Source organism: Eutrigla gurnardus, assembly GCF_963514095.1.
Source record: "Eutrigla gurnardus genome assembly, chromosome: 2".
NCBI classification, from domain to species: domain Eukaryota; kingdom Metazoa; phylum Chordata; class Actinopteri; order Perciformes; family Triglidae; genus Eutrigla; species Eutrigla gurnardus.
This window is the reverse complement of record NC_139916.1, coordinates 3,068,927-3,092,939: the sequence shown is the minus strand read 5'-3', so window position 1 is coordinate 3,092,939 and position 24,013 is coordinate 3,068,927. Positions and strand designations below refer to the sequence as shown.

Here is a 24,013-nt window from a genome sequence, read left to right as displayed (position 1 = left end):
CCTACCACGGATTGGCTCATAGCGCATCCTTGAGTTACGAAAACTCTCCCATACAATCACTCATCACACCTCGACCATCATGTGACCATCACTGACTTTATCGCACACTTGCTACTAAACTGCGTTCCCTGAGCTCGTCTGAATTCGTCTTAATCTCATAAATTGTATTTGCAGGTATGAGTATACGTTGCTTTCTCTGATTTTAGAAGCAGAAGCTTAAAAAAAACGTAACGAGGTAGTCAGCAGTGAGATCTGACCCCAACGCCTGGAACCGAATCGTTTATCTCGTCAGCTCGACGACCTTTAAAAAAGTGTAAGAGGTTACATCAGCAGCGTGCTCAATAACCCCTCAAACCACCACTTCACATCCTGAGCTCCGTTATCCTTCAAGCTTCCCAGTCACATAACCACACAGCAGGACTGACAAATTCAAAAACCCTCATTTTTCTTTTCTCAGTATTCGGCAAAGGTAAGAACCATCAGGGGACACGACTCAGAAGGGCACATTACATACATTGCCATTTTGGCCTCATACAGTGTTTTCTTTTTTTTGTATAGATATATATATAGAAAGCTTTATAAAATAATAATAACAACAACAATAATAATAAGAATAATAAATGGCATTGGTAGCAAGACAACATCACAAATTAAATACAACTCATGGTCATTCTGTTATGCTACGAGGGCAGATGCAGTGCAATGGAATTCAATAGAAAGTTAGAATCTGCAAAACATGACACATTCAAATACATTATATCTATATCTATATATATATATATAGATATATATATTTCACTATTTCACAATGAGACACGTCTTGAGCGATTGCAAACAGCGGTGTGCACATCACCTCTACATTTCATGAACTACAAGATCCATGGCGACGCCTACCACTGGAACACATCGGAGGTGAAAGGTCAAATAACTTCAGACAAATCTTTGAAGTTCTCTATCAAAATGTGGAATGGCTTGACACACACACACACACACACACACACACACACACACACACACACACATATATATATATATATATATATATATATATATATATATATATATATATATATATATATATATATATATATATATATATATATATGTCAATCTAATCATCTCAATAAATTACACACCGGTTGGTTATCATGTACACAGTAAAAACGTAAAGATCTCAAACCACAAGTTTCTGGTCTTTTTTTGTAATGATACTGGTTGTACTGGAGGAGAGTTGTGTCTATAACCGTGGAACAGTCGAGAGCCCCTCCCCCCCCAAAAAACCCAAAAGTGACACTTTGCTGGATTGTATCAGAAATCTGCCCGGTGCTTAGAATGAGAACTTTAAACAAGAAACAGGACCATCCTCAGTGTTGTGCAGAACACGTGCAGTAAAAACAAACAGGAAGGACCGGCCGCATGCAATTGAGCAAAGATTTATGAAAAAAATAAATAAATAAAAGACCCATAAATCCCACGATGAGGCCGAGAGCAAAAAACGAAACCCCGAGATGGTGGTCGCACTTGGTGTCTACTACAGGTGAGAGGCGATCGGGCCTGACTCCCTTTTTCTTTGCATATGGGTCATTGCATTGTAGATGGGCGAAGCGCTGTTGGTAGTCGTCGTTCCACAGGAGGATTGGCACATATTCACATTTCAAAAAAACGTCTCGTCTGGCGAGGACCCCCCCTCCCCCGGAGCCTGCTCACACATGCTCACGCCCCACATCGGAGACGCCGAAGCGGGCGGACGAGTAAGGGGAAGCTGCTACATGCCAAACGCGCAATGTCGAAAGGACTCCGAAAATGACACTAAACGGCGAACGCGGTCCAAAAAGGTAATAAAAGCGGCACCGTGTCTCTGTTTTATGGAAGAACTCAGAAAATCAATCCGCTAAAGGGTGCTGTTAAAGTCTGGCTCCATATTTCTATCACAAAGGGTCGCGGAGGACCTCGGCCTCTGTGAGGATTTTGGCCGAGCTGGGCACCTTCCAAGGGCCGGGGCTAATGGGTCCCTTCGGGCTCTGCTGGGTCCCTGGGGAACTGTGCCTAGAGGCCACTAAGTCTGCTTGACTACCGACTTCCTTGGAGGAAGAAAACACGTCTTCCCTTCCTTTTGCCACTTCAGAACCTTTTCTATTCCACAGGTCTTTAATAGACAAGCGTGATTCTCTTTTTTTGATGCCTTCTTTCCTCGTACCCCTCTCTTCTGTGGGTTTAACCTTCCCGTTGGCATCTCCCTGCCCCGAGTCCTTTCTCGTACCTTTCTCCTCGCCGACGGTTTGAGGAGACCCCCTGGGGTGCTGAGATTCTATGGTCACCCGTCTCCTGAAACCTTCTCGCTCACGGCCAAGCCCGGTCCTGTCTCCCCTCCCTTCCATCCCCTGTCTTTGAGAAGAGCATCGGCTGACTGCAGGAGTCGCCCCTTTGCCGTTTGTCTTTTCGTGGTCCAAGCTCTCTCTGCTGGCCGAGTCTTTTAACCTCCTCTGAGGGCCGCGTTGATGCTCTACTCGCTGCAGGGTTGGAGGCGCTTCATGCCCGGCTGGAGGAGGCTTCCTCGGGCTCGCGGATCGTGTTTTTGTCTGAGACGTCCTGTTCCTGCTCGCCGTTTGTTCTCGACTCTCATTCTCCCGGGGACTACAATGTTGCTCTTTGGCGTTAGAAAATGTCTCCTCCCCCATATTCTTTGGACTGCTTAGCTCTCTGGAGTCTCTCGCGGGCCGGGTCCTCTTGTAGAAGTTCATGTGCTCGGGGGAGGCAGGAGAGAGGCTTCCCGCCGATCCGACCGCCCACTCGCCGCCTTCCTCCACTGAGCTTAGACCCCTGCTGCTGCTGCTGCGGGACTTGATGCCGTGCGGAGAGATGCTGCTCCAACTGCGGGAATGTTTCAGCTTTCTGGAGAAGGGAGCGGAAACAAAGGTGGAAGCCCCGGTGGGATATGAAGAGGGCAGGGGTGATGTATTGGAGAGGAACACCTCTTCGGAATAGCTTGTGGGTGAAATGAGTTTTCGATCATGTCGACCTGTAAGGGAAGCAAACAGATTATTTTTTACTTACCAGTATTAGAAGTTCCACACAAAATACTCACATTAAGAGAAAGAAGGAAGAAAAAATATATACTGAGAGGTTAAGAGAGGGAAGATATATGAAAAAAACGAAGAATTACCAAGGTAAAATAGAAGAGGCCAGTAAAAGTGGTGAAGATGTTAGTGTTGGTGCTCAGTGTAGTAGCACACAGTAGAGGAAGCGGCGTTACCTGCATCGAGGGGCAAGAGAAAAAGAGCCAAGAGGAAGCTGATGGTTAGAGATTTCATGAATAAATAAAGAAAAGTGCATTCAAGTCGATACGGGCGGCAATCTAAATGAGACTCCATCAATTGGCGAACAGATGGGAGTCGCTATTGTTAGCGTAACGTTGGGTGGGTTTATGGATTCGGCGTGCGCAGCATGTCGCCGTCCCCTTCCTGTAAACACATTTAGTAAACAAAACCAGTCTAGTTTCTCGTAAAGGCCAATCAGACACGTCAATGGTTGCGACTCGATTTTTAAGACTTAGATGAGGCTGAAGCTACAGCAAGTAGATGGTTAGCTTAGCTTAGCGTTAAGACAGTAAACGGGGGGAAATTGCTCGGTTGGCTCTGTGCAAAGGTAACAAAACCCACCTACCAGCAACTATAAAGCTAAACAAACATGTTTCTTTGTTTGTTGAATTCGTACACAAATAAAGAAAGAGTCTGTTGGAGTCTCTTCACAGTTGCTCGACAACCAACCAGGAAGTCACTGCTCCTACAGACAGACAAGAGTCAGGCTTTTCCGATTGCTTTTTCGTGTTTTTATGCTAAGCTAAGCTAATAGGCCACTGGTTACATTTTACAGACAGGTATGAGAGTGATATCAAACTCTTTACAAACAAGAGAACATATAATATTTCCCAAGCTATTCCTTTTTAATGAAAACATTGAAAATCCTTCTCGGAGGCAAAACATTATCATTTATTAATTATATTTAAAAATGTAATTCATGCAACATAATGCTAAAATTGTCTACTACACCAAAATATATGATACGTTTTAAATTGCGCAACAACTTTCAAGGCCCAAAGGAAGTATGTGATTAGTAACCAGGGAGAGGGTTTTAGAGGAAACCTTGAACCGGTCTGCATATAAACTTACTGCCGTCTTGAGCCAGGCCGGCTCCAGGTCTCAGCAGCAGGACCACTTTACTTCCTCCGGCCTGGATCAGCTCGATAGCCCGCGTATGAGAGATCCCGCGTGCCGGCTCCCCGTTAATCTCCACGATCTCATCTCCAACCTGTCGGCGATACAAAAGAAATATGCAATTGTTAAACGGAAACGCATCGAAGCTCAGGACATCTCTCGGACACACAGAGAGAGGTCGTTTCTAATTTCTGTGAACTTCTTCCATGGACAGAAAACATCGGCAGGGTCAGTTAGAGAACAGCGCGACCTTACTGGAAACGGTCGACGTCATACATAAAGGCACTAAAGAAGGATGGATGGATTGATGGACGTCATTTAAATCTATAAATGACAATGAATCAAGAAAATAGAGACTTAAAACCATCTCCGACGTCTCTCTGATAAATCAAAGCTAAAATGCAAACACACATCTGCGCCTGAACACTGTAACTGGCAGCTGAAGCACAATTCATTAGTTTGATCTCTGGTGTGTTCAGAACATGGCAACAGAAATGACTGTTTTTACTCCCTTTGCTCCTTAATAAACGAGTAAATGTGTAAAATTAGATTTCAGCAATGTAATGCGTCTGTATAATAGCACACCGAGCTGTTTCTAACAGCACTGAGTGGAGCAAAACGAGCTTCCCAGGAATGCATTGACTTTTATTTAATGACATTTCATTTTTTTTACCTCTTTGGCTGCAGATGTCGATGTCTATCCATCTGTCAGCTAAAACTTTGAGTGAAATATCTGTGATATCTGGTGCCGATATTGTAGGTACATTTATTTGATTTTTTTTCAAAATGAGCAAAGAGAATTTACGAGAAAAAAGTCACAAATTTCCAAGATTATAAAGTCATAAATTTACAAGGAAAAAGTTTTAGATTTATGTTTACATACAGGTATAAGCCATGAGGCTTGTTTAATTGGATGTAGGCCTTCTAGAAAAGTATTTCTTATTTATGTACATATAGCCGATATAAACAAGTCTCATGCTATGCTATATATGTTTATATTGTTTCCATTAACACCGGATCTCTGCAGTTGCTATGACAACAAGTGAGAACTTTTTTCCCGTGAATACTGCCCCTTCTCACGCCACCTTTTTTTAAGGATCTTAAAAAGGAGAACTCACATGGATCCTTCCGTCCAGCAGAGCAGCTCCATCCTCAGCCAGTCTCAGGATGTACAGGCCCATGTTGTACTCCGTCCCCCCTCGCAGACTAAAGCCGAAGCCCCTGGGACCCCGCTCCAACTCCACCGTCAGGCAGCCCTACACAGTATAAAGGTAACACATGCTACTACAGATGCATGAGAAGAAACCCGTTGATTAAGTAATTGAGCCTCCTTCTTGTTTAACGATGGCCTGTTTTTTAATCTTCTCTATCTGTTGCCTCCAGGGTCAGCGACTCCTCCTCAGAGTCCCGAGAAGTTTCTATTAATTAGAGGTGTCAATAACGATCCTCCATCTGCTCCGACTGGCTTCGCTCTTTGTTTATATCGATCGGGAAAGTAACACCATTCGAGGCTCTTAACGAGAGAAGGCAAATTATGGATGAAGGCGGTGATGCTAACTACCGGGTCGGTCAATCCAGTAAATTAAGGGCTGGAAATTGGAAGTTGAAAACAGTATAAGATTCTGCTTCTCATTGGAAACCTCGAGCCCAATCATGATGAAGTACTATTGTTGTGGGTCCGCTGAATGCGTTGATGAAGATTTTGTGTTCGTGTGGTCAATAATGTGAGTGTCTGCTGCTCTCAAAGCGGCCGTTAGCTTCCACAGCTACTTCATACCAAAGAACACAAATGTTGTAAAATGATGTGTTTAAAGTAAAACAATTGTGTTTAATGTAATTTTTAAGGAAGGTTTTACAGTTTCTCTCCACTTTGGCTCAGAACATTCAGTCCAATACACACTAATGTAAAAATATGAGAAGGTAAGCTAACTCATTTGGTTAGTGGCTAGTTAGCTGGGTTAGCTTGTCCTTTCCCAGAGCGGCGGGGTAGTGAGGCTCATTTTCCGTAAAAAAAGCTGGCTAACTGGTGGACGGCTTGGCCACCATGCTTTTATGCTACACAGACGATAAGCCTAACAAAGCCACTCTGACCGACCTGCTACGTTGATTTGAATGGGAATGTTGATTTTACTTGTCATATTTTATTATTATTATTTTGGTGTATATGATAAAATATAAATAATACAAATATTTGAGATTTCATTCATGAGCTCATCTGTTACCAGACACCGCATGTCTTGTTCAGGGTCGTGGGAAATTCCATTCATCCAGTTTGAATGAAGTTTTCCACAGGTGAAAAATGTGATGAACGCGGTATCAATTACGCTTTATGTCGTATATATTATAAACCCGATATAAGACGAGGTGTGCCTTTAGCAGCTTTGAAAGGGTTCCTACCTGGTTGGGTCCCGTCACACACATCGTTCCCTGCTCACCGAGGGGAAGGGTTTTGTGGTCAGACCAGTTGACGCCATCCCGTTTCTCCTCCAAGTCCAGGTTGTAACTAAAACAGACAGCAGATGTATTTCTGTAGGAAGCACATGCAGCAGGCCACAAACACACACAAACAGCTTTTATGCAAACTTATATCTAGTGGAATGAAGCAAACCTTCATTCCCTTCTATAGGGCGGTGACTTGGGGGTGGCTATGTACTGGAATGAAGCAAATCTTCATTCCCTTCTAAAGGGCGGTGCCCTGGTGGCAGCTATGTTCTGGCTACGTAGGTAGTATAGTTTCTTACCGTTCATCCTGTAGTCCCGACCTCAGCCCCATGGCTCTGTGCTGGAGAGCTGGACTCTGTTTAGCGGAGCTGGCTCCAGACGGAGGGCCCTTGTATTCTAAAAATCAAAATTTGTATTCACTAAATTGGAAAACCTCAATGAAGAACTAAATTCTTAATACCTATACTAACATAATAATATCTTGTCATTATGTGCATGGCTGCACCCTTGCAAACAATAAAAGTTTATGATTATAAAGACACCAGACACAATGTGAGACGATAAGCGAGTGCGTGGCGTTGCCATGGAGACGTTGCCACGGAGACGTGCTCACCATCCTCGGGGACCACAGTGAGGGTGACGACGCTGCCGGCCTCCTTGATGAGTTGGACGATGTCGTTGTGGGAGAGCTCGATGATGGAGCGCCCGTTGACCGCCGAGATGCGATCTCCGACGTGCAGCAGGCCGCAGCGGTCGGTGGGGCTGCCCTCGATGATCCGCCCGATTTTGTGTGGAATAACTGAAAAATTGTAGATATGAAGAGAAATTAGACTTTTTTGATAGGAGTTGTTGTGGTTGTATCAATGAATGTGTTGACTGCAATAAAAATGATCCTCTGAAAGCTCCACTTATGCTACTAAATGTCCACTTTGTTTTTACTTTCAAATTGTTTCCAAGGTCAAGGATGATCTTTAATTCTCAATAGAACAGTTGTGTTATTGTCTCATTACAAACATCCTAACATGATTGACTTCCTTTCGTGTCTTTCACATTAATTTAATTTCATGTCAACAGAAAATCTTTGTAAAACAGATTTCATTTTAATCCATGCAGCTGATCCGGTTTTTGTAGTTGAGCTTCATGAAAAGGATCGTTAATTATAAGTTATGAGTAAATAGAAGTATTAAAAGCCGGGAAGTGTGGAGGGGAGGAAAAAAAAGAAAATAAATATCATAGAAAGCCACCATAATGGGAGCCAAACAGCTTTGTTCGGGTTGAAATAAAGTGCATGACCTACAAGAGAGAAATCACTTTTGTACCATTAAATACAAACCAGCTTTTAATTTTACAGTCTTCAAATCCACAAACAACTATCTTTATACTCAACTGCTTCAAAAAACATCTTTTATATATAATATTAGCCAGAAATCCAGTGATCAAATTATATTTTCTCCCATTGGCCTTGGTGTGAATATATATAACGCTGCATCTTCATACAGATTCTATGGAGCAGAGACGTTTCCATCTATACATTTTAATTTTAAATATATATACATCGACACGGAGAATCCGAACACGCTGATGAGAGACTGAACTGTCTCACCTCCGTACGGCGGTTTACTCTTGGAGGTGAGGATGACGAAGCCGAAGCCCTCCGAGTCTTTGCGGTGGAGCGTGATGTCGAAGGACTCGTGGTCCAGAGCGCTCGGCATCATGGGTAGGCGAGGGAGCTTGGGAGAACCGTTCACCAGCACCGGAGCCATCTCCTGGACCTCTTCCTCCGTCGCATCTGAGACACAAACAAAGGGAGCACGAATGTATTTGTGTATTTATTACAGAATAATCTGGAGCTTCACGCGTTTTCATGTACGAGAAATATGCAAATAAAAGCTGGATCGTATAAACGAGAGTCACAATGCAGCAGTGTGAGCTACAGATTGTGGATGTTGGACAAACGGTTGCCATTGGTTACCGGTAGGTAAATTACCACTCAACCATTCAGGGCCTCTATTCCCTGAATCCATAACCGGGGTTGTGATAAATGTGGATGAATCTCCAGCTTCTCTGATTTTTACTATTTATATATAAATATCATTTTAAGCACATACATCTATTTATAACCATCATTGTTTCTGTCCAAGAGGATTTTTTCTCATGAAAGTGTTTTTATTTCAGACCAAACCAGTTGTTGATTGTCGGAAGTGAAAAAAACAACCAAGACGTGTTTGGTGAGTTTTTTTGTTTTTGTTTTCAGTTTTATGACGAGTTAAGGCAATTAAAGGTTGCCTCGGTGATTCTATTCAGAAAGTCTTTCTGTTACATTACTTGAAATCCTCGTGACATACTAAAACAAATAAAAATGGCCTGTCTGTGGCCGTGGCAGGACTGTAAAAACCCCGTCCAATCAAAAAAGCGGAAGGAAGCGGTCGGTTCTGCGATGCGTTCAAAGTCCAAGTCTTTGTAGTTTTTCCAAATGACCTACTCTGCCTTTAAGCCTCTCTCAGTTCGGTGTAATACGCTTGTATTTTTCTGTCAAGGTGTAAGAATATTATCTTTATTGAAATTAAGCTTATTTTATTTATGAGACTAATAGAAAGCTAGCTATAGCATTTACAAAAAAAGGTGGCAAATTTTCACTTTAGTTGTCTAACTAAAACATGTACATGAAATTGCGTCCGGTCCCTCACCTCTGTAGATGACCTTCCTGCGTATGGTCAACATGACTTGGCCGTTGCGGGCGGCGTTCGTCATCAGGTCCAGCACCTGCTTGTGCGAGCGACCTTTGACCATCACGCCGTCGATGCCGATGAGCTCGTCTCCCGCCCTCAGACGGCCGTCCTTCTCGGCGGCGCCGTTGGGCACGATGGCCCCGATGTACACCTGGGGGAAGACGTTCTGATGGAGGATATGAAAGGAAATCTTGAATACATGGAATAAAATCTTGAATATATGGAATGAACATACATATAATGTATATATACTTTTATACTTACTGGCTGCTGTGGACCTTCTCCTCCCAGAACACGGAAGCCGAAGCCAGTTTCGATGTCTCTCTTCAGAAAGACATCAATGTCTTTGGTGTGAGGCTCTGTGGAGGAGCAAGAACCGACATCACACCACAACAACAACAACAACAACAACAACAACATGTGACTGGCGGCGTGCCGGGCCCTGCTCACGTCTGCTGTCCAGCAGGGCTTTGGACTTCAGGTACATCTCGGCGGCGTCCCGTTTGGGCGAGTCGGCGGAGCGCAGGGTGCTGTTGTTGGAGTGGTACGGCAGCGCCGGGGGGGCCGAGTCCACGATGTCGTCCAGGGTCTCGGTGCTGGCCATCATGTCCTGCCTCTGAAGAAAAAAAAGAAGGAAAGAAAACGCACCATCAGCACCACATGTTGAGAATCTTTTGAATATCCAAACGCGGTCTGAGATCACGCATGGTTTTGGTGCTGGTCCGTGAAGGACATCACGCGTTTTCTTGATGGTCTCTGCAGCTCGTTATCCCGGACTGACTCACTGGCTGATGGTGATAGATGATCAAAAGCAGCAAAGGTCACTTCACTGCCTCTTATGACCCCCCCTCCTTCAACAAAGCCTGTTTCACTTTACATCCTCTCCATTGTTTTCAAGGCTAAGTGATGAGATTTTAATGTCGTTTAAAGAAGAATCCCGGCGGCTGTGACAGTTGCCCATTCAAGATGAAAGGGCAACTTTCTTTATCTTAAACTGTTGTATTAATAATACCACCATATCTAAAGAGGGGCTCATCCTTCGCTTCATTACCATCGCAATCCCCCCCGACAATAGCCCCGAGAATACAAAATACTGAAAGGAAGTAATTAAGAGCGTTTTTTTCAGAGCAAACAAAAGGAGGCGCTCAGAAACATAATCAATATTCAAATTTATTGCTATCATTTAATTCGGTGCAACAAGGGGGGGCTTTAGTGAAGGACGAAGACGCTTTTTGCAATTAAATTGAGGGGATGAGTCCCAGTGGAGGGAAATACAATAATATATGTGTATGTTTTTACTCACAGGCTTGAGACTCTTCACGGGCGATGTTTGACCTGCGGAGAGGGACGACAGGAACGTGGTAAGGAATGCAGATATGACAACAAATCACTGAGAGCACCGTCCACCAGATGGCGCTGCCTCTCTGACTGAGAAACAAACGAACATGCACAGCATTAAACCAGCCAGCTTCTCTGAACTCGAGAGGTGTACTCACTGAAAGAATGCTCCATTAGGGAATATGCATCCATGTGCGATGAAAGATACATAAGGAGTGTAAAAGGTGGTGCATGTGCTGGAGTGCTCGCTGCATAGTGGAGGGGTGGGGGTGGGGGGGCATTAGAGATTCATGCATATAATTCAATGACCGATAATTCTGTTTCTCCGTACGGTTACACCCACATCTTCTCTCCATCTCCAGCGCTCAGATTGTTCCCTGCAGATCATCTCTTGCATCCCCCCCCCCACCTCCCCCTCCTCTTCCTCTCGACTCCCTGCATTAACTGGATTAGCAAACACTCCTGGAGCCTACAGCACCCGTGGGGGGCTGGACCAACACTTGGCTTGATGAGGGGTTAATGGAGCCTGATGTTAAAAAAAAAAAAATGAAATGAGTGATGTGATGAAATTCCCCAACATCAGGGTCATCGAACTGCGTGTAAAAAAAAGACACCCGAAACACTTATTCTAAGCTCTCACACACACACACACACACACACACACACACACACACACACACACACACACACACACACACACACACACACACACACACACACACACACACACACACACACGGATCCTCTTCCAAGCCAAAGGCCGTTGTCTAATGAGGGTTAAAGCCGACATCAGCTCCTCGGCTCTGACTCTCTGACTGCGTTGCATCAGTGGAGGAGGACGATGGCGACGGTGGAAGAGCGGTGAAGGGGGGTCGGGGCGTGGCTTGAGGCCCCCGGGGGAGTTTTACCCCCCCCGGCTCCGCTGATGATGAAAGCCAATCCGGGGTTCATCGATTTAAACGCAGCGGATCCCCCGCGGCGACTCGAGATGATGTAGGAGACATTTGAAGGGTGCCCACCCTCCCTCCCTCCCTCTCTCCCTCCCTCTCTCCCTCTCTCCCTCCCTCCCTCTCTCCCTCTCTGTCCGTCGGAATCAAACACGGTCCTACGCTTACGTAATACTTGCTCTCGGACTTGTAACAGACTTGCGTTAACGCTTCGATGGGAGTACAGCCGAGTTGCGTGGACGGATGGCAGACACACACACACACACACACACACACACACACACACACACACACACACACACACACACACACACACACACACACATAGTGAAGACATGCGATGGCAAGAAATCTTCTCAGTCTGATCGTCGAGGTGCAGGTGGATCAGCTAAATGAAAGGCGGCCGTCTCTACTGTGGTGATCTGCAGACGCCGTGACATCACCCACCGTCAGCATCAGCACCGTGACATCACCTCCCGTGGGAACTGTTGACATTGTATTGACAGCAGTAGGATGTTACGTCACACACGAGAGGGATGAAAGAATGGAGGATGAACTGAATGAAAGTGTTTCCACTACTCGGCTCCACATGCTCATTTTTTGGATTCGTTGCAGACGCCACTTTGTACTTTTTCAGTCGAGGTTCCAAGCTAGCTGAGCCAATTACTGGTGGATTTAAACAGCACCGATTGGCCAAAGAGAATCATCACTAGAATCCCTGGATGTATGAAGAGAACTGGTCACAGCTTTGGAGGCGACGTCCCATTGATTCCTGGGAAAGATGCTTGGCGACCAACAAGGTTAAAAAAAGTTGGCTCCCAAGTCTAACATTTCATGGGTTTTCTGGCAGGGATGTCCAACTTTATGCAAGAAGGGACGTTTTTTGTTTTAGCCCAGCACTACCTGACCTGATCCAACTCATCAAGGTCTTGATTGAAGACCCTGGTTAGTTAATTAGTTGAATCAGGCCGGCCCTTCTTGGATACGATTGGACACCCCTGAAATAGAGCAAATTAGCGCTTCCTTTAGCCCCGCCTCCATGACCTTAGTCCAGCCCCGCTCTCTGACTCACTGACACAAACATAGGAAGGAAAATGGATTTGGCTATTAGTGCATCGTTGCTATGGCGACCAGCTGAGAATCCCACCTACACTGGTGGCTATCTGCTAGTTGAAAACGAAACAGAGAGGAAAGAACCTGACACCAGAATTGAGTGGAGTTGAGCCGAAGCAGGCGGAGGAAATCAGAGGCATCAGAGAGAGAAGCAGCCGTTCTAGATCCACAGACGGACAAACACGGAGGCGTTTACTTCCTCCGGTCTCTCACCTCCTCGCAGCACCAGCACGTTGACCTCGCTGCCCACCGGGAGGTCCTTCAGGATGTCCACCACCTGGGCGTGGCTCAGCGTCTGCACGTTCTGCCGGTTGATCTCCTTGATGACGTCACCCTTCTGCAGGCCGCGGCACCACTGGGCGTCCAGGATCATCTTCACCTTCTGGCCCAGTGGGCAATCGGCGATGGCGAACCCGAACCCGCCGGGGCCCTTGACCAGCGGCACGCTCGCCAGCTCTGGCTGCAGCATTCCAGTGGCCAGCTCCCCCCGCCCATTGGGCACGGCGGCCACCACGGGCCGGCCGCTGGCGTCCGTGGTGACGTAGTGGAGCTCCTGGGAGGAGCCGTGGAGGACGTCGCCCTTCACCAGCAGCGGCTGCCCGTTGATCAGCGGCACGGCCGTCACCACCTCGCCGCCGTGCAGCGCCTGCTGGGTCGCCGGCGGGGGAGGAGGGGGCGGGAGAGGGTCGTCGCTGTCCAGATCCACGTCCAGAGGGAGCGGGTAGCCGTGGCACAGGACCATATCCACGTACTGGTTGACGGGGATGGACTGGAACATCTGCACCACCTCGGGGTGAGTCTTGCCCAGAACGGACATCCCGTTGATCTCGACGATGACATCACCTGAAACAGAGGGGGGAAAGAAAAGTGACGGAGGTGTTTCTTGAATTTCCCTCAGGATCAATAAAGTACCTACCTACCAACCTACCTACCTACCTACTTACCTACCTACCCACCTACCTGCCTACCTATCAACCTACCTACTTACCTACCTACCTACCAACCTACCTACTTACCTACCTATCTACCTACCTACCTACCTACTTACCTACCTACCTACCTACCTACTTACCTACCTACCTACCTACCTACCCACCTACCTACCTACCTACTTACCTACCTACCTACCTACCTACCTAACTACCTACCTACCTACCCACCTACCTACCTACCTACCTACCCACCTACCTACCCACCTACCTACCTACCTACCTACCTACCTACCTACCTACCTACCTACCTACCCACCTACCTACTTACCTACCTACCTACCTACCCACCTACCCACCTACCCACCTACCTACCCACCTACCTACCTACCTACCTACCTACCTACCTACCTACCTACCCACCTACCCACCTACCTACCCACCTACCTACCTACCTACCTACCTACCTACCTACCCACCTACCCACCTACCTACCTACCTACCCACCTACCTACCCACCTACCCACCTACCTACCTACCTACCCACCTACCTACCTACCCACCTACCCACCTACCTACTTACCTACCTACCTACCCACCTACCTACCTACCTACCTACCTACCTACCTACCTACCTACCTACCTACCCACCTACCTACTTACCTACCTACCTACCTACCCACCTACCCACCTACCCACCTATCTATCTATCTACCTACCTACCTACCTACCTACCTACCTACCTACCTACCTACCTACCTACCTACCTACCCACCTACCTACTTACCTACCTACCTACCTACCTACCTACCTACCTACCTACCTACCTACCTACCTACCCACCTACCTACCTTTCTACCTACCTACCTATTCTGGTATTAATCTAGACATCATGTCTCTGCGTGTCTTCAGGAAGCTCTTACTCCTTCCTCTGTCAGACGGATGTGTCTTCTAAAATCTGCCTTTCCTCTTGACTGCTCGCCCATATTTTCATTCTGGCAGCTCTTCCCTCTCCTTTTATCTCCCGTCTGTCGTTACCTTACTCCTGTCGTCTCCTTCACACGCTCCAGACCTGAACAGCGCTCAGACAGGTGTACAATCCCCCCCCGTCACATCGTAACCATCGTAACCATCACACAACCTCGCAGCTGTTGATTTACGGAGGCAGCCCGCGAGGCAGCGACGAGATCACAAACTGAACAACAGAGATGCCGCACGGCTTCACACCCACCGCAATCAGCTGTCTGCTGCACAGCGACACCCTCCACAGAGATACGTTGTTGTTGTTGTTGAACCCACGGGACAGCGCCGGGTTAAGAGAACGCCACAGATGTAATATGAATACCTCCAGGTGCAGCACGGTTGCACAGTTGGCAAAATAGAATTGTTTTTGCAGAAATGAGAAGCCGTAAACTCGTGGATCTTCCCCACCAGGAAATAACCCTTCTTGAAGCATGCACAGGGTTTTTTTTTAATTTTTTTTTATTTTTGCTCACCGGACGCCATCTTGTTGTCGTGGGCGGCGGGGCCGTCGCCAAGCACGTTCTTCACCTGCAGGAACTCGTCCGTGCGGTCGCCCCCGATGATGGTGAAACCGAATCCCTGGGAGCTCTTCTTCAGGGCCGTGTGGTACATCTCCCCGGTCAGCTCGCTGGCGTCCGAGGTGAAGCCGAACGCACCTCCCTTACCTGCAAAAACAAGCAACGGGGAGGGAGGTGTACATTAGACAGAAAAGCTTTATCAGATGCAGAGACACAATAGATTCTAGTTTATAAGTTTCCAAAAATTTAACAAATTTTTTTTCCATGGGAAGTTAAGCTTAAGGAATTTTGGAAATATTCTTATCTTATATATTTATTATATTTAATATAATAATATTTCCAAAATTTCCTACCCTAGGTTTCCGGAAATTTACCAAAAATATTTCGAAAATTTAAAGAAAATTTACCTTAATTTTATCAAAAATGTACAGATTTTTTTTCCGTAAATTTACCGAAAAGTTTTCGCCCTTTTACAACCTTGACAGACGGTGAAATCCATCTGTTCCTGCGTTGAACGCCGATGACACGCATCCCGTGCAGAGGATCAACACACTAATTAGTCATTTCCAATTAACAGGCGTAAAACTAGATCAACCAATCAGAGCAGAGACCCTTTTTGTGCAAACAGACAGATGAAATGACAATATTAGGTTTGGATGCTAATTGACGTCACTGTTAGCTCTGCTTCCACCATCACAGAACTACAGAGCAGAACGGTGATGTAACATCTTGGACGGCGTCCAATTTAGTGCAGCATCCTCCCCCCCCTCCCTCCCCCCTCCCTTCCTGCTGCAGCCAGTGACTCGTAAAAAAGAGATTTGTCAGTGCAGACTTTTTATAACTTGACTCAGGAACAACTTAAGGTCAGTGGCAACATCAATATGGAGCGGCGAGCTCGGCCGCGGCGTTCGCTACACGGGGAGATAACAGGGGTCACACTGAATTAAAGCGGGCGGCGCCCCCTATCTGATGTTTCTGTGGTATCAGCACTTCACATCATGGACGCACCATTTTCTCTCTCAAAAACACTCAACGTGAAGGCAGCTGGTGACAAATGATGCACTTTCCGGCGACCGAGCTGCGTTTTGTAGAAGAGTGTGTGATGTCGCCGTCTGTCTGTGGGACGCCAGGAATATCATTATAGCTTTGGAAATGGTCATTTGTATTTATTTGTTTCTTTAAAGGAGCTACCAGTTTCTTTTATCTAACCTTCAATGAACTGCAGCACAAACTACAGAAACCTGAAAGACAAACTTTCTATGGCGTCTAGAATTCATCATTAATGTACTTGTATGTGCTTATAGCACTGTAATAAACAGAAAATAATACAGTTAATAATAATACAGTCTTCAAGCCCCATATTATGTTTCTCTGTTCACTGCACCTGATTTTTTCACTTTTCACAATAATTCTACTGCTATTTATACATTTTATACATTGTGATATTGCTCTTTTTATGTGTTATTTCTTTACTTATTGTGTTTTTTTATCTTTACTTGCTGTGTTGTTACTGTGTGTAATGCTGCTGCTACACTTACATTCTCCAGCTTGGGATCAATAAAGTACATCCATCCATCCATCCATCCATCCATCCATCCATCCATCCATCCATCCATCCAAACATAATCATCCATAATGCTTAATAACAATAATTATATCACATTCTAACACAATTTCTCAAGGCTTTTACTATTAAGTATCATAATTCTCGCTGATCGTGGTGTTTTATGAATCCCATAGTTGGAATAGTTAATCATATTTTTTCCACCAGCTCCTCAGAGGATGCTGATTGGTTCTCCGGCTTACAGGAAGCTCTCAGGATGGATCTGCATATGATACGTGATCATCATCTCAAAATAATCTCCAGGAAAAAAAAAAGTCACTTTTCTGTGACTTTTGAGCTCTGCAGTTAAACTTGGGATCTGAAATCTGAAGCTTCAATCTCTCCACGTCTCCATGTGATTGGAGTGTGCCACTTTCCACTCTGAATTTTCAAAATAACAGCGGCAGCTGTGTGGTTTGGGGTGGTAAGTATAGCGACGGCAACAACCTCTCATTTCCTCCTGTTTTAAAAGCACTCAGGAACTGATGTGAGTGACGTATCGCCGCCGCCGCCGGACTCCAGATGTCCACGCTGTCACACGGATCAAGCAAACGCTCGTTTGCATAATCACATTCAAATTGCTTCGTAAACTCAACGTGGGAATGTTTTTTTATTTCTTTCCTCCCCTCGTCCCGCCGCTAAACGTCTGTGAAGTTAACAGACGTGAGGCGATGGAGGGAGAAACCCAAACAGGGAGGAAGCGGGAGAGTCCACGGGAAGGTGTCTTTAAAAACCATCAGATCCGCCGCATCAAACAGCCGAGCTGCTTTTTGGATTTGTAAACTTTATTCAGGATAATTGGGCATTGGGCTGCATATATAATATAATATAATATAATATAATATAATATAATATAATATAATATAAAAACACACATGAAAGTGTTGAAAAGAAAAACACTACTGTTAAACATATTGGTGTAAAAATACAATCTAGCAGGTAATAATAAAACGTGTGGATCTAATAGTAGTAATCTCCCTGATATAAATCTCCCTGGCAACCAGCCCAGCCCCGAGGGTGTAACCGTCGACTGTTTCGTCATAGCAACCGTCTGACAGGTTGTGTAATCAGTAATCAGGGGGGCGACACACACACACACACACACACACACACACACACACCTGAGCAGAGAAAGTCTGATTATAACGCCCCGTTCCACCATTTGTTGCCACATGCAACGTTAACACTCCCCCCCCCCCCCGCATGTTTCCTGCTCTTACTGCCTGAAAGCCTGAAACCCGTCTGTCTTCCACAAACCCGTCTGTCTTCCACAAACCCGTCTGTCATTCACAAACCCGTCTGTCTTCCACATACCCGTCTGTCTTCCACAAACCCGTCTGCCTTCCACAAACCCGTCTGCCTTCCACAAACCCGTCTGCCTTCCACAAACCCGTCTGTCTTCCACAAACCCGTCTGTCTTCCACAAACCCGTCTGTCTTCCACACACTCGTCTGTCTTCCACACACCCGTCTGTCTTCCACATACTCGTCTGTCTTCCACATATACTTCTGTCTTCCACATACCCGTCTGTCTTCCACACACCCGTCTGTCTTCCACAAACCCGTCTGTCTTCCACACACCCGTCTGTCTTCCACAAACCCGTCTGTCTTCCACATACCCGTCTGTCTTCCACACACTGCAGCGCTGCAATCTATTACACATTATTGTAATGAACACATACTTAATTCATAATGTTTATTGCAGGGGGGGGGGGGGGGGCATTTTGATGATCCGTCATCGTTGCGAGGCGACGCTTGAAGGTTCAGCTGACCTTGAGTGAAACGATGACACTCCCACTGCTTTCTATTCCCAGACACAGATTTATGAAAGCACAGCGACGGAGGTGAAACGTGATTTAACAACAAACGCACGTTAGACACGAGCTGACTCTCGAGTGATTTTTAACTTGAGAAACAGAAATAGATGAAGGTCAGTGAAAAACGTTGCATCGCTTCCATGAAGCCAGAAAAGCTCCGAAGTAACAAATGAATAAGAGCAGAAGACGCTAGAAACGATCATAGAAACAGAGGGAACTAAGAAATACATCGTTTTTCCTCCGCCAGGAGATTATGCACGTGTATGTGTCTGTCTGTCCATGGCTGATATGAGCCTAATATCTTTCTGTTTTTATTTATGAGGATTTGACCCCCATTCAATGTTTAACGTCTCTAAAAACGAGGGTTAACTTGATTATTTTTGCTTGATATTCAGTGACTTTGACTCATTTATTGGGGGCAAATATGTAAAACGATAGTGGATAGTCACATGATAAGTATTCTGGATGTATAAAGGTGGGAGGGGGCAGTTATGTTTTATTTGATGGGTTATTAAGGTTGTCAACAAATACACATGAATGTGGATTATAATAATTGTATGAAGGTTTAAATTTCTGGGTTTGGGTTAAGGATAACAGATGTTAGAACATTTGAGGGACGGAAATTCACACAAATTGTAGTTTGTAATCTTTCAATTTTAACATTACAGCCGTGGTAAAATATATAAAAAAATAAAAAGCACTTCTATGTTCTTACCTGTAGCACTTTGATCACTTTGGTTGTACTTAAGGTATCCTTGCTGAACAGCTACTACTTAACACCTGTTTCTACTTTTCCACTCTTATTTTATCGGCGATGATATGTTGGTTTCTTTCTTTCGACAAATGTTCTTATTGTAAATCATTTTGGACAAAGTGTTAAATATAAATGTAAATGTTCCAGAGACGCCTAAACGCATTAACGGGTGCACTTTCCTCATTTAAGATGACTTCATGAAAGAAAGAAGTGGAAGTAATTATACTTCTACACGTACTCGCACGTCTTCGAAAGGCAGTTTTTTAAAAGGTCATATGCAGGTTTCCATGTGTCCTCAGTTAATCTGCAGTTATGCTGAGCTTGTTTTTTCTCCCTCTGCTCTAACAATCCACATGTAGAGTTGAAGAAGAAGGGGGGGGGGTTGTTACCTTGGGAAGGTGCTGCTGCAGCTTGTTGGATGATGGCAGCCGTCTCCTGGCTCAGCTTCTTCTTCGCCTCCAGCACCGGGTTCTCAAACTGGGTTTTCTGGTTGATGTGGCTGCAAACGAAAAGCAGATTTAAGACTCACACACACACACACACACACACACACACACACACACACACACACACACACACACACACACACACACACACACACACACACCTCTGACTTTGTGAGCGTACTGCACCACTTTTCTCCACTTAATTATGCATGCACCTTCCCTATAAAGGAGCTGTGATTTTGTTCTAACACAGGGATGCTACAGCGGCGGCGGCGGCGCTGTGAATGCCTTCATATAAACACAGCACACGTAGAGCAAACGTTGCCTCGTTGCATTGCTCTTTATGATGCAGGGGGAGAACGACGACTATGGCTTTTTGCAATTTCATATTGTAGGAAATGACTGCCAAACAACATCCTGTTTCCTCCGCGACAAGGTAAACAGCCTGTCATCCCCCCGGCATACAAACCAGAGTCTGTCTCACCGTGAGCTTCATTTCAGGCTGAAAAACTGGCAGCCATAAGCCAGCGCCGATAAGCCGGAGACTCTCCTTGTCCAAACAGCGAGAGCTTCTCTCTCTCGTGTCACTCCTACCTGGGAGGGATCCTCCTGCAGTCTGAGCAATAAAACAACGGGAGCGTTCCCATTTTCTTTTCATCACAACAGAATGCTTCCTCTTCCTCCATCTCCATATATATATCTATTCTACATGAAAGTCGACCGCTGTTCCAGACAAATATACAAACAAATATGCACATTCTACACACACTCATTACACAAACAGTGGCACAATCAGAGTGTGTGCTCTCATCCAGGTCACCCCGCCGAGTTTCATTTTGCCCCCCGCTGATACCCGACGGGGGGAAATCCTGATCAGAATCTTCAACAGTTCTCCTCACACCAGATGAACAAACATCCATTTGTTGTGTATTGATTCATGCCGGTCCACTGCTGTAACACAGTGTAACATGCACTTCTGGTCCTCCTGGTCTTAAATGTGCATCCAATTTCCCAGCGTTGACGCGATCGATAAACTCACTCGACGTAGTAGGTGCCGTACTGCGGGTCGTCGATCTCCTCCCAGCCGTAAGGCAACTCTGCAAAGAGACAGGAGGACAGGTTGGCGTTGTTGTGACGGGGAGATGCAAAGATGAACCCAAATGCAAAAGAGGAGAGGAAGGTCGTTGTAACCCGTTGGGTGACCGCCGTGTTTCTTTCAACGTTAAGCAGCCATGAAAATAAAATCGCCTACGATGATTTAGTGCAACATTTTCTGTGTGTTTTTTTTGCCGGCTGGAACGGCTGATGTACGCCATGCCCTGATGAACATATCAGGCAGAGAGAGGGCAAAAGAGAGAGAGAGAAAAGAGCTCTTCACGCAAGAGAGAGCTTCGGAGTAGCTTTTCAGAAGCAACACACCAACTAACGTCCGCATGTAAGAAAAAAGAAATCCATTAAAACCCGTCTGGAAGGGTCCCGCTCTTTCAGCCGAGGCCGCTCTCTTGTCTGTGCCTGCACTTAAGCTCCACATTAGTATCCTGGGGATAGAAAAGGCAAGTCTGGAATTCCCCTTAACCCCCCCCCCCAGGCTGCAGGTAAAAATACAACACACCACTGTGGGTTACTGACACGTCCATGCAGAGACAGAAGTCCTGTTTTATCCCCCGCTGGGTTATTTTTGATAAGTGTGTAGAAGTTGATGGAGCGTGCGATGTGGGGCATGTACTATATGAGGTTGCCCCCCCCCCCCCATTGTGTATATACATGTGCAGGGGTTAATGGAAACATCCGGATACGCTCGAGTACGTACCTCCGTCCTCACACTTCTCAGGGGGCTTCGCCTTCTTCGCCAGGCGGGGGTCCAACCACGTGGTCGTCTTCGTGTTGTGACTGCAAAGAAATAACCAATAATATGAAGCCATTGTTTCACATTCAGCCGGAACGTTTTTAGTGATTAAGGTGAAAAAAAGGAGAGAGAGAAAAAAAACCCCTCCTCCCGAATGAGGAAGCCGACAAACTCGTTCATCCTCAAATGTGTTAAACAACTGGGGTGTGTAATCAGGAGGAAAATCACAATGGTCCTCTGATATCTTTAGAGACAAATGGCCGGAAGCCAAATATGAATAAAACACACACAGAAGCTTTGCATGCGCTCACATGCTTCCATGTACAGGAAGTAGAGGCGGACGTGTCTCATAAGAGTGGCTTGTTTACTCGATTGCTCTAAAATCAATGTATTGATTGGTTTAGAGAAGAGCTTCATGTCTTTATGTTGTGTAAATAAAAAAAAACACTTGAAATCTATGATGAAATAACATAAAAATAAGCATCTTAAAAATGTTTGGTTTTTCATACAGCACAATAAAAAGCTAATTAATTGGATGAATAATCTCCCAGAAGATCAGAAGTTTGTGAAACTCAAACCAACAACCTCATTCATCATGCTGCCACGCGATTGGCTGATTAGATATTTGCCTTAACGAGCAGGTGACAAGGTGTATGAGGTACATATATATATTTATCATAACACACTCTTATAGCTGGATCAGGTATCAGATACCATTATTTTAATAAATAACATCTATATCATACAGCTTATTAATTATACACTGGTATTAGAAACAGGCCAGATAGTAAAAGCCCAGATGTCAGTCCTGGTATTGGGACTGAAAAAACTCCAAATTATGAGTCTTATATTTTTCTTTTTAATTATCAATAAACACATTTCTAATGAGGGAAAAACATATTGTAAATTGTTGAAATGAACCAAAACAGAGAGCTAATTATGTAATTCGAACTTGAAAAAGTGGTATTTCTTACAGCAGTTATTAGTATTACTGTCTCGGGTACTAACACAATAAGTAAAAACTTAATTTTCCTTCCCGTTTGTGCGTGAACATGTGTGTTGAGCTGCTGATTATTAATCTCCTGCTGGTCACAAACCCGTCATCACACTCCTGGGATCCAAACTGACTGACAGCCGGGCCGATGCCATGCCCAACATTCGGCCGTGTTTCACCATGCTCCAGGAAGACGACGTAAATAAAACAGCTTCTTACATCAGAGATAACAACACATTCATTTTTAACGTCTCCTCCTGCAGCACAAACCCACCATGCTTGTACCACGACGTGATTAACAAGCTGACCTGAATCCCGCCCCTCCTCATCCCGAGTGTAGAGTGGTGAAGTCCCGCCTTTCTATTTCCCGTACATGGGACCTCAATATGAATCTCTGATGCATGTATTCCTACGGCGAGATCCAAATCATGTTCTGGTCCTGAATTGTGCCATGAATTTCACATGTTGTTTGTGGTTTTTAAAGATCATTTTTCATGGAAAAAAACTACGATTTATGGCGAAGAAGTTTGATAATGGTAGGTTTTGTGTGAGGCCGCTTTGAGAACTAACAGCGAATGATATCCGTCAGTTTGAGCCAGCGATTCATCGTCTTCTCATCGGATGGGAACCGAAAGCATGACCAGCCGTACCTGCTGGAACATTCAGGAACATCTTGGTTTGATCAGCACTACATCCCTGTGAGAGAGGGTGATGACGTGACGTCACATACGCCACGGGTAGTCTCTCTCATTGTGTTTCCTCTAAACTGAAAGATCGCACAATAAACAGTCAAACTCTTGATGTGAAAAATGATCATTTAAATCCACAAACAACATATGGTTACTACCAACAACGCAACTTCAACTTGCAAATATGTATTGGATTTATTCACAAAGGGGCTCGACACTCTTCAACAGGAGTAGCTTTCCTTTGGTTTCGGACCGTTTGTTCTGCTGCAGATTAAAAAACATCCATGTTTCGAGGACTGATGTGTTCTCGGGAATGAAAGAACATTTTAATTCATTTTGGCAACAGGCCAACAGGCGATTTCTGATGAAAAAATTAGCTGATTTTCTGTCTCAGTTAGGAAGAGAGTGTGAAAAACACTCTGCAGAAGCGGTCGTTCTTCCTGCATGTGATGTAGTGAAGTGTGCTTGTATAGGGAAATGGCTTCCCCGTATGTGTGTATGTGTGTGTGTGTGTGTGTGTGTGTGTGTGTGTGTGTTGGAGATAAACAGGAGACCAGCAGGGAGAATTTGGGGCAATTTTGGCAATTTGCTCATTTAATAGTCGGCCGGGCA

General features: G+C 45.2%; 1 protein-coding gene across 2 annotated transcripts in view; it reads right to left on the bottom strand.

The window, feature by feature from the left end:
• Positions 1–1,083: 1,083 nt before the first annotated feature.
• Positions 1,084–24,013, bottom strand: part of magi3b (membrane associated guanylate kinase, WW and PDZ domain containing 3b) — a 118,764-nt gene continuing 95,834 nt past the window's right edge. Inside the window, exons 6-21 of one of the 2 annotated variants that reach the window (XM_084033245.1) lie at positions 21,683–21,762; positions 20,912–20,969; positions 19,816–19,925; positions 15,209–15,400; positions 12,997–13,626; positions 10,689–10,720; positions 9,836–10,001; positions 9,650–9,744; positions 9,344–9,551; positions 8,260–8,445; positions 7,270–7,455; positions 6,956–7,052; positions 6,612–6,717; positions 5,333–5,470; positions 4,170–4,308; positions 1,084–3,019 (exon numbers count right to left, since the gene is read on the bottom strand). In XM_084033245.1, the coding sequence (XP_083889371.1) occupies positions 1,929–3,019; positions 4,170–4,308; positions 5,333–5,470; positions 6,612–6,717; positions 6,956–7,052; positions 7,270–7,455; positions 8,260–8,445; positions 9,344–9,551; positions 9,650–9,744; positions 9,836–10,001; positions 10,689–10,720; positions 12,997–13,626; positions 15,209–15,400; positions 19,816–19,925; positions 20,912–20,969; positions 21,683–21,762 (3,514 nt within the window). In that variant the 3' untranslated portion in view covers positions 1,084–1,928. Of the gene's footprint in view, positions 3,020–3,161; positions 3,254–4,169; positions 4,309–5,332; positions 5,471–6,611; positions 6,718–6,955; positions 7,053–7,269; positions 7,456–8,259; positions 8,446–9,343; positions 9,552–9,649; positions 9,745–9,835; positions 10,002–10,688; positions 10,721–12,996; positions 13,627–15,208; positions 15,401–19,815; positions 19,926–20,911; positions 20,970–21,682; positions 21,763–24,013 lie in introns of those variants that run through there. The other variant, XM_084033246.1, reaches the window with a different exon arrangement.